This window comes from Sprattus sprattus (assembly GCF_963457725.1).
Source record: "Sprattus sprattus genome assembly, chromosome: 3".
Classification (NCBI taxonomy): domain Eukaryota; kingdom Metazoa; phylum Chordata; class Actinopteri; order Clupeiformes; family Clupeidae; genus Sprattus; species Sprattus sprattus.
Genome location: NC_137922.1, coordinates 18837825 through 18849432, shown reverse-complemented (window position 1 = coordinate 18849432; position 11608 = coordinate 18837825). Strand labels below are relative to the sequence as shown.

At 47.1% G+C, this 11608-nt stretch overlaps 1 protein-coding gene across 1 annotated transcript in view; it reads left to right on the top strand.

The window, feature by feature from the left end:
• unc5cb (unc-5 netrin receptor Cb) overlaps positions 1-11608 on the top strand; it is a gene marked incomplete at its 3' end in the record, with an annotated part of 155429 nt that overhangs the window by 69173 nt on the left and 74648 nt on the right. The window contains exon 2 of the mRNA XM_080833862.1: positions 2554-2784. Coding sequence (XP_080689988.1) covers positions 2554-2784 — 231 coding nt within the window. The remainder of the gene's footprint in view (positions 1-2553; positions 2785-11608) is intronic.

Genomic DNA, 11608 nt, shown 5'->3' with positions numbered 1-11608 from the left:
AGAGCACCCAGCTCCTGAACGGGGGCCCCTTTAAACACAGGGTTGGTGCTCACTCTCAGGCACTCACTCAGTCCGGCTGAGCCTAGGCTCTGGGCGCAGGCACACCTGTAAGATGGCCGGGGCCAAAGGTTCACGGCGTGTTTATGGCTACTCTTCAATTAGCAGGCGATTAGCCCCAGATAAAAGGGCCCGCAGTGATTTAGGAGCTGCTGCTGATAGGAAGCAGACACCCCCTCTCTCACTCAGGGAGGCCCTGCTGGACCCCTCTGCTCTGCTCTGCTCTGCCCTCTGTTCAACTCTGAACTCTGTGTATGGGTGTGTTTGTGACTGAGAGAGATAGATAGATAGAGATGATTACAGTGTTCGCTTCACTCGCTTCATTTTTCAGTGTGCCGGTAAGTCCCTCCCGATAGGCCTTAGGGAGCGGGGATAGAGTGACCGTTAGGGTACTGATTTAGGATGTTGTGTGGGGCCTAGGGCCTCATTGCTCATTGCTACCACTCATAACAGCCCCAGCCGAATTGACTTGTTTGTCAGTCGTTGCTATGTTCCATCGATGCTAAGGTGGAAGACATTTGAGTTTTGATTTCTCCAGTGTCTCTCGCTCTCACTGAGTACATGGGTGCTGGATAAAAAGCATTGTCTACCGTTGGTGTAGAAATGCTAAGCAAAGGCGAGAGAGAGAGAGAGAGAGAGAGAGAGAGAGAGAGGGAAAGAGAGCTGGAGTGTGGCAAGCTGTTGGAACTGCAGGAAAAATGAATTGGTGATGTGGGTGACTTCACCTCTCCCTCACTAGTCCCCCTGATGGAGCCGCTACCGGGCTGATTCATCCGTGTTCGACTGTAAATAATTGATGGCTGCCGGTCGGGTGTTATAAGAATAGAATACTTCTGGAAGTGACAAATGGGGGCTGCGATCCTCTCCGCCGTTTGCAAGCACCCCGGAGCACTTTAGTATGCAGGAGGCATGATGGAGCGTCCTATCGTCACCCAGAGATGCAAATGCAGTATATACTAAAGTTCCACACTTCAAGCGAACGCCTCTGCGTGTGTTTTTAAAGTATTGTGATGCTTAATAGTGTATTGTTTTCATGCTCACGTAGAAGTTTGGTGGAAGGTGTACTATAGGACATAAGCTGTAGGATATATATAAATATATAAGTGTGTGTGGGTGTGTGTATCTCTGTGTGTCTCTGTGTGTGTGTCTGTGTGTGCGCATGCGTGCATGTGTGTGTGTGTGTGTGTGTGTGTGTGTGTGTGTGTGTGTGTGTGTGTGTGTGTGTGCTGGAGTGTGTTTGATAGGGCAGACACTAGCGAGATGATCAGTGGCTGAGAGAGTGAAGGAACCACTTTGATGAAAGGGAGATGTAATTACAGGGGAGGTTAAAAGTCTGTAGCAGAAATATCTGTGGAATTGAATAAAACAGAGACCCCTCTCCCCTCACCCCTCACACACTCCCCCCTCTCCCCTCACACACTCCCCCCTCCACCCTCACACACTCCCCCCTTCACCACCCCTCCACCCCCATTCCCACTAACCCCCGCCCCTCCAAATGAAACAGAAACCTAAAAAAGCCCCTCATCATCCTCCTCTCCCGTACATTTGGGGGAGGAATGCTTCAGCACATATGAGAACCTTAGCTTCGCTTTTGTCTCCAAAACTAGTAGCTGAAGTTAAAGCCTAACAGAGAATAGCTAAAAACCCAGAGACCATTATATTCTTGGTATTTAATCTCTTGAAAGGCCCATGGATATGTGCATTTGAGAAAAAGACAGCTCAGAGTTATGTATTCATATCCGTATGAATTATTCCAACCGTGAGAATACAGATGCGTTGTGGCCTTTGATCCACAGCTATTATTTTATTGACAGTTATAACATCATCCTCAGGCACCATCACTCCGCTTCAGCTGCTGCTAGCCTCTATGGCACGTTTAAATAGCACGAGAGAGAGAGAGAGAGAGAGAGAGAGAGAGAGAGAGAGAGAGAGAGAGAGAGAGAGAGAGAGAGATTGAGAGGGAGAGAGAGAGCCAGAGAGACGAGAGAGAGAGAGAGAGAGAGAGAGAGAGCGAGAGAGAGAGAGAGATTGAGAGGGAGAGAGGAGGGAGAGCCTCTGACAGCCTCTGTTTGAAGTGAGTTATGCTTATAGAGGAAGCGCATGAGAACTACAACGCACCTGGCAAACAAACATGTCTGAACATCGCACGTTACAATTTCTCGGGAAGAACAGTCGTCTAGGCGTAGGGTGTACAAGCTTTATGAGTTCAGTAAGCGGTTTTATTGGTGTTTTTTTGTTGTAATTTTGAATTATGATGCCGTTTGTCATGATGTCGATGAAACAAGCACTCCTTTCAGCCGTAAACACACACACACACACACACACAAACACACACACACCCACACACACCCTCACATGCACGCACACACACACAATGGTGATGTCCTGAACATCCTACAAATGTCTTGTAAGAACTTTCATTTCGATCTCTAAGTCTTATGCTCCAGACGATTAACCCTTCCCTCTCTCTCTCTCTCTCTCTCTCCCCTCTTCTAGTGGAGGACGACTACATGGGGCTGGGGGAGCTTCCAGAGACGTTCCCGTCGGACCCGCCCGAGCCGCTGCCCCACTTCCTGTTTGAGCCGGAGGAGGCCTACATCGTGAAGAACAAGCCAGTGAACCTGTACTGCAAGGCCACCCCGGCCACGCAGATCTACTTCAAGTGCAACAGCGAGTGGGTCCATCAGAAGGAGCACACCGTGGAGGAGCGCGTGGACGAGACCTCAGGTAAGCCGCGCTGTGTGTGTGTGTGTGTTGTGTGTGTGTGTGTGTGTGTGTGTGTGTGTAAGTGTGCTTGTACGTGCTATGTTGTGTGTGTGTGTGTGTTTGTGTGTGTGTGATTTTGGGTTCGTACCTAATGCTGGATGTGTGAGTATCTATGCTTCAATCTCTGCTTCAAGTATTTCATTAAATGTAAAGACAAACATGGATGGGGTTACCCACTCACTCATGCACACACACACACACACACACACACACACACACACACACACACACACGCACACACACACACACACACACACTCCCACCCTCGGGCGCTCACACTGTTGGAAAACCGAGTAAATGAATAATTCAGAAGAGATTCTCTTTTTTTCCTTTACTTTTCTCCTCTGTTTTTTCCTCCCTCTTCTGCTCTGAGCTTCTCCCCTTCGTCTCATAATGAGAGCGGAATGTCTCTGCCTAACGGAGAACTGGGCTCGTTAAACTCCAAGGCCCCCTATAAGAGTGCCCTATAAAACCAGCCTAGCACTGATTCGCTGCTGTTAACAGTCTTATTGTTTGTGCTTTGTGTCTGCCTGCTGGTCCCTGGATGTCATTAAGACACAGTGAGGAGCTGTGGATGTGTATTTGTGTTTGTTTGTATGTGTGTGTTTGTGTGTGTGTGTGTGTGTGTGCGTGTGTGTGTGTTTGTGCGTGTGTGTGTGTGTGTTTTGATGGATGTTCTTGACTGTGGATGTGTGTGTGTGTGTGTGTGTTTGTGCGTGTGTGTGTGTGTGTTTTGATGGATGTTCTTGACTGTGGATGTGTGTGATTTCTTGCTGAGGGCCTTTTTGTCAGACACACACATCTCAGAAACCACTGAAATAACAAGCAGTGTTGGGACAATACAGAGTTGGTGGCTATCTCTGTATGTGTGTGTGAGTGCATGCGTGCGTTTCTGTGAAGAGGGAGTGCCAGACTTGACCCACTGTTTTAGACCCGACCTGAATAAAGATCTGGCAGCAGCATTCTTCTCCTTGTGTGTGGGTGTGTGTATAGCTCTCTCTCTGTTTGTGGTTTTCTTCATGCGGGCATGTTGGCATGGCAGGGCTGTTGCTAACATAGTGTGTGTTTAGCCCTGCCCATGGTCTCGTTGTGTTCGTTAGTGCGTTGGCACACTGTGTCTGTGTAGCGAAGGGAGAGCGTGGTCACCCCACCCGGGCTTGAACCCGGGTCTACGGGGTGCCAAACATGCTCTCTGACCGCCACACCAAAGAGCCCGGCTCAATGACATGGCAGCCAGAGAGCATATTCACCTGTAGGGACGATCACATCGTCACACTACCTTCACCTTCTGGAAGTGCAACCACTGTACACACACAGGCTTCACACAGACTAGCATTATGCTTCTCCCATCCCATCCAGAGCACCCCACACAAGTGCTTCACCCATGGGGTCCTTCACACGGTGCTTCACCCAACCATGGGGTCCTTCACACGGGGTCAACATTCCTGGGGGTCCCTCACACAATGTTCATGATTGCGCTTCCGATGACCTCACAGCAGGGCATCCCACTTCTGACACCATTTATAGCGAAGGGAGAGCGTGGTCACCCCACCCGGGCTGGAACCCGGGGAGAAGCTCAGAGCAGAAGAGGGAGAAACCTGCTCTCTGACCGCCACACCAAAGAGCCCGGCTCAATGGCATGGCAGCCAGAGAGCATAATCACCTGTAGGGACGATCACATCGTCATAGTCTGTGTCTGTGACTGTGACTGCGACTGCTTGCCCTTCCTTACTGCCCTCTAGCACTGCAGTCTCAAGGTCAGACTTCTCCTTGTCTCCCCCTGTGCCCAAAGTTGAGAGCGTGCCACCATTGTGAGTAACTGTAGCCGCTTTGAAGCAGCTTTTTTCAGTGTGTGTGTGTGTGTGTGTGTGTGTGTGTGTGTGTGTGTGAGTGTGTGTTTCTGTGTGTGTGTGTGTGTGTGTGTGTGTGTGTGTGTGTGTGTGTCAGTCCCTCAACTTCTTTTAAACAGAGATCCTGCTATGTGACTGTTAAGAGAACCGCTCGTAATGGCTGTTCTGCTTGTTTACAGAGAACCAAACAAAACCGACATAATGCTGCCCCAGTGTGTGTTAGTCTGTGTGTGTGTGTGTGTGTGTGTGTGTGTGTGTGTGTGTGTGTGTGTGTGTGTGTGTGCGTGTGTGTGTGGGTGTGCGCTGTGTGTGTGTGTGTGTGTGTGTGTGTGTGTGTGTGTGTGTGTGTGTGTGTGTGTGTGTGTGTGTGTGTGTGTGTGACATAGTGTGTGTTGTTGGGCAGCATGCCGGCACTCGGGTAGCAGAGACGTGACGTTTAACATAGTGTCTACCTTGACCTGTAATGGCGTGTTCAAGTCAGTCAGAAGCTCTGGAGGTCTGACTCAGAAACTCAGCTTCTGTGAGGCGCCTAATTTAATCAATTTGACATTGTTATCAATATGGTGACGCACCTAACAGAGCCTTACCGAGACCTTGACTACGTCAAAGGTCAGTTTTTTTTATGAGAGGATGTGTGAAGAGGCAATGTGTCAAAAAGAGAAAAACACACAAATCCAAAATGATAAGCATTAACAAGTTGTACATGATGCACACCAACTTTGCTTGAGTCTAACCATTGCTATAAATGTTTACAACGTGAGCCTGCTGACTAAGTTCACCCATTTTTTGTTTCTTTCAAGTTGTACATAATTATTGATGCCCAGCAGATAGAACAAAAATGAAAAATAGAGCTGATGAGTCATCCTCACATTATTGTGTTTACATTTTGGCTCAAACACATTGGAGTCGGAGCTGGGAAATATCATGTTGGACTTTTTGAATTCTGAGTTGTCTCAAATGCACCATAACAAAGTGTTTTATACAGAACTGCTAGACAGAATGACGGCTGGCTGGAGCCCCTCTTACTCACACCTCTGCCATATCTCTCAGTCTTGATCCCAAGTAAATTACTCTAAGCACTCCATTTTCAGGATCAGCAGTAAACTCTACAACACCACCTCAGCTCACCTCTCCACCTCTGATAACCCTGGTCCAGTCTCCATCTTCATTTCCCCTCAACAAAAAGAGAAAAAAAGCGGCCTGAGGGGGCTGCTGACCACCCAGGATGCATGGCGACCGTTTAAAAGCCCTCACCTCGTCCACGGGGTGCCAGTGATCCAGCCGCTCAATCACCAGCCCCCTACGCTGTGAGTTCCACAGGAGGTAATAAGAGGGTGGTGAGGGTGGTGAGGTGGTGGAGGGGGAGTGAGGGCTTGATTGCTACCTGTGGGCAGCCAGGAGAACTCCATTACCTGCCGAATGCTGAATGCAGCCAATCAGAGGAAGAGCTGTGGGTGTGTGTGTTGTGTTTATAGTGTGTGTGTGAGTGAGTGAGAGAGACACAGAGAGTCAGAGGGAGAGAGAGTTTGTGTGTGTGTGTGGGAGTGTGTGTGGGAGAGTGAGTGACTGAGAGAGAGAGAGAGAGAGGGATACTGTGTTTATGTGTGTGTGAGAGAGAGAGAGAGAGAGAAAGAGAGAGAGAGAGAGAGAGAGAGAGAGAGAGAGAGTGTGTTTGCCTGTCCCAAGGCCGGAGGGCTGGTCTGTTCTTTCTTAAACAACAGCGGTCATTGTGCTGGGCTGCGGTCGGTGGGGAGAGGGCTGAAGTGGGCTCTCTGTCTGCCTCACCGCAGCCTCGACCTTTCCCTCCACGTCTTTGCTTCCATCGCTCATTGTTGCTCTTTGTTGTTCTGGCGTCTCCTTTTCTTGCTTTCTTTCACTCTTCTACCCTTTCTTTCACTCTTCTATTCAAACCTTCTCTTTCCGTCCCTTCTTTCTCATTTTCCTTTCCTCACTCTCCATTCCATATCTCCCGCTTTTGTTCTCTTTCCACCCTCTCTTATTCTATCTCTCTCTCTTTTCCTTCTCTTCCTGTCTTACACAAACATCCACCCATCCACACACTTATACACACACACACACACTCACACATACACATACACATACACATTAATGCACACACAACACACACGCACCCATGCACACATAACACTCACTGTGTCTCCTATTTACCCCCCCGCCCGCCCCTCACACACACATAAACACACCCGTATGCTAACGATAAGAGGAAATTGAAGTGAAACCCATCCAAGTTAATTACTCATGACCCATTAAAATGGAGTTAGTGTTTACGCTTGGCCTCTGCGCATATCCGTTGGCAGCCAATTCAAACAGATGCTGAAAAAGAGTGCCACCTCCGAGACGCGAGTCCTTGGAGGAAGCTCGCAAAAAAAAGAGGAGTTTCGACTCCCTCACTAATACCGCTTACACCAGCAGAACCTCCTCCCTGTGTTTCTTATCCGCAATCAACTTCAGGTTAGAAAAAGCACCTTTTATGGTCAGCAGGGGTGGCCACAGTTAGCAGAGGACCGAGGGGGAGGGTGTGGGGAATGGGAATGGGACTGTAGTGTGTTCCTCTAAGGCTTTGAGAGGCTTTTTTAATAGACCTGTCACACCTGCCCACAGGGTTGGTTGCCAGGAGTCCGCTTCGGCACCTGAGAAAGGGATAGAGAGAAACGGTTGTTGGGAGGTGTGCTTGAAGAAGAAAATGCGAGGAGAAAGAACACAGCATGTTTGTTCGTGTGTGTGTGTGTGTGTGTGTGTGTGTGTGTGTGTGTGTGTGTGTGTGTGTGTGTGTGTGTGAGTGTGTGAGCTGGGTGGCGCTGGTGCTTGTGGCAAAATCATTCTTTTTTGAGAGAGAGCGATAGAGTAAAAGGGAAAGGGAGAGGGAGAGGGAAGGAGAGACGAGCCTCTGAGGTCTGACTCTGACAAAGGAGAAGTTAGCGTTGTGCGTTTGCGCCCTTTGCCATTCCGCCAGGCAGTTTGTGATGATGTGTAACTCAAAGCCCACACAACATGAATCTTTCTCTTTCTCACACTCCTTTCTTACACACACACAAACACACACACACACACACACACTCACACACACACACACACACACACATATATTTATACATATATATTATATACACACACACACATAAATCCGTGCCCAAGTTGACCATATGAGAACATACACACACATACACACACACACACACACACACACACACACACACACACACACACACACACACCCCAGTCGTGTCGGATTTCCTCTGACTGACAGAAAAGAGCTGCACATAGACGATAGAGACTGCCTCGCCTGGTCAATACCTATTCGGCTGATGGAAACATGATCACATGCCTGATCTCTCTTTCTCTCTCTCTCTCTCTCTGTCTCTCTCTGTCTCCTTCACGTATCCCTTATGCCTTCTCACTTTTTATCTCTCTTCCTTACTCTTTGACTTTCTTTTGTCTTTATTTCTCTTTTTTCTCCTCATCCATTATGTTGTCTTTCTTTCTCCTCTACCTCTCTCTTTCTCACCCTCTCTCTCGTTCTCTCTCTCCTTCTCTTGCTCTCTTTGGCGGGGCAGACAGTAGATTAGCAGACGTAGTCGGCCAAGACTCTTATCTGGCCAGTCTGCTGGACCCCGGCATGGCGCCTCACCCCACTGCACACACTGAACGACAGAGAGAGGGGGGGGGGGGGGGGGGATGGAGAGAGAGAGAAATAGAAAGAGAGAGAGGGGGATGGAGAGAGACAGAGGGAGGGAGAGGGAGAGAGAGATAGAAAGAGAGAGAGCATGGCGCCTCACCCCACTGCACACACGACAGAGAGAGAGGGGGGGGGGGGTGGAGAGAGAGAGAGAGGGGGGGGATGGAGAGAGTACAGAAAAAGGAATGAGAGATAGACAAGGAAATGGAAGAAGTGAAAACAGAAGTGCAAAGAGAGGGTAAGAAAGAAGAAAAGGTGCTGCGGAGTGACAGAGAGAGACTTTTGACTTGTAAACACCTTAATTTAAAAACATCAAACGGCAATAAAAATGAATCAACCTACATCACCAGCTAAACACAAGCCTACCAGAGTCATTAACGGTGAGAGATTTTCTGTCTGCAGGCTGGGAGGGGGATCATCAGACCATTGCTTATGTTGTTTTTTGGGAGGGGGGAGGTGGGAGGCCAATGGAGTGCCTTCAAGGAGAAACACCTACTCATATGTTTCAGAATCGATCTCCTCTCTGAAGCACTGCCAAAGCCTTTACCCTCGCTGGCAGAAATATGATGCTAGCCAATGCTGCACATTAGAACGAGAGGATAAAGCAAATGTTTAGTTGTAGAGAGTTATTTTTGAAGATGAGATACGTACAGTATGTGTCTAAGCCACTGTGTAATAATGTACCATTGATTGAGTTCTTTTTTGTTTGCATAGTTGAATCAATAACACAGAAAATACAAATGGATGACCATGTGCCTTGTTATGCAATGTTAATGCGATCCTGTTCAAATCAAGTCCCTACTACCAACTGGCCATTAAATCCCCTCACAATGTCCAGTAGACCAGCACTTACTAGATTGCTAAAATAAACCTTTTTCTCCTTTTAGCTCGTGAGAGGAAATGCCGAGATTAAATCTCTCTGTGTGTCATCCAGATCATAACACAACAAAACAATATGGTATCGGTTCCTGGTCCTTGTCCTCAGCCGTAAAGGCAGGAGTTTCTGCACTGCCGCATGGCTCTTTTTAAACACTCCCTAACAGTGAGGGATCGTCTCCACTAAGTGAGGTATCGTCTCCACTAATCCCCCATGAGCTGGCCCATTGATTTACCCAGATGAACTTGAGTTAATTATGTGTAGTTACACCGGTGTAATGTACACTGTGGCCCCGTTTGAGTGATGACTTTGAGCATTGGAAGGGAGTGCTCTTCATTTGAGGAGTTTAATCAACATGCTAACACCTCCCCCGGCTGCCATTTTCACGCCACTGTCAGTGACGTTGATCAATAGCAAAGTTAAGGCTAACACTGATGATCGCATTAATAATGAATCATTATAACTGGCAGTTCCGGCGAGGTTGACCATGGAAAGTGCATGTACAGTACAATAAGTTAATGTCACAATTACTTGTTGTTTGACAAGGCTCAGATACTGTATGTCACCACCATTTGTGTTTACAGGGGAGCTTGTGTCTGGTTGAGGATGTTCAACAGAAGCTGTTTTAACATTTACAGCTAGTGATTTAGTATCGGTTACTTGATCTAAACTGGTTGACTTGCTTATCTGATATATATATACAGTATGGATAGCCAAAAATAATAGGAAAGTGCCAGTCATTGAAAGTATAGTACATTTGGAAGATGATGATTCAATATTTCAATATTGTTCAATATTTAGACTGGCACAGCTTTTATCATTCAAATACACAATGCTGTGTGATGAGGCAACAGAAAATACAAGTAGCCTCATCGACTAGTGGACAACATCATGTTATTAGAATAAAAGGCAATATTAATTCCAGTGACTATAATTTAATCTACATCATGTTATTAGAATAAAAGGCAATATTAATTCCAGTGACTATAATTTATATCTACATCATGTTATTAGAATAAAAGTCAATATTAATTCCAGTGGCTATAGTGTACATCAACATCATGTAATTAGAATAAAAGGCAATATTAATTCCGTCATTAATGGCGTCATGGTATAGATAAGTTATATCAGTGAAGGTATCCATTTTTGTTCAGCGCTTGAACTCCAAGGGAATTGCGAATCTGACCTCTGATTGGCTAGCTCCATACTCCTCCAGTTAAACTCCACCAATCTGGAGTGCACTTGAAATTAGCCCTAAGTATTAGAGCAAGGTGTGGTATCAAAGGCACATGATGTAAGGTGATGTAAGATGGTGTGCTTTTCTTCAAGGCACACTCTTCCTTTTTCCCTACTGGTTCCCACTCACGCTGCTCTCTCAATTTCACTCATTCCCTTAGCCTTCCCCTGCCCCTCTTTACAGTAATCTGGAGGCAAGCCAGCGTGTGGAGAAAATCACAAACGCTTTAATTATTTATGGTCATGGCGGTTCACAAACAAGGTCAGATTCTTCCGTGTCAGTGCGCAGAGATAGTGTGTGTGTGTGTGTGAGAGAGAGAGAGAGAGAGAGAGAGAGAGTGAGAGAGAAAGTGTGTGTGTGTGTGAGAGAGAGAGAGAGAGAGAGAGAGAGAGTGAGAGAGAGAGAGAGAGAGAGAGAGAGGAGGAGTGGGTGAAGTGGGGGGGGGGGGGGGTGAAGTGAGGTGTGTTGGTTGAGTGTTAGGGCCAATGTTGAGGAGCAGCTCCCTTGAGAGAGATGCATGATGGGCCTCCATCTTGTGCTGCTGTAGTTCTGACTGGCTCACAGCTCTGCTTTCCATCTTCAGGCAGCTCAAGCAGGTGATTGGTCATCAGTGACTGAGTTAGTGGAATTAGATTTTAGGTTGTTGTTTTTGGTCAAGAGAGTTGCTATAGAGTAGTTTGAATCTCCATTTCTCTTAACGTATACAGCATGCATGGAAAATAAGCTTTTCAGTGACTGTTGCCTTGTCTTCTTTTTGACACTGACAAAAATACTTTATAAACGAAACCAGGAAATCAGCTGATTCTGATATCCTTGTAGTATACTAATAACCTGAAAGCACATTGTGAATGTCAGTAATTCAACACTGAAAGATGTATGATACATGGCATCTGATGTGATATCATAATCATATCACGCTTGGCAGAATAATCATGATAGGACGGGGTATGATTTCTGTGCCCATCCCTAGTGGGCAGTTGCAGAGGGGATTATTCAGGCTTTGTGGTGCAGGCTAAAGTCCCTGGCACCAAGAGCCAACCATACCACCAGCCCCAATCAACCTGCAGGGCCTAACATCGCGCTATGTGCGCATATTCACATCACACACACATACACACACACAC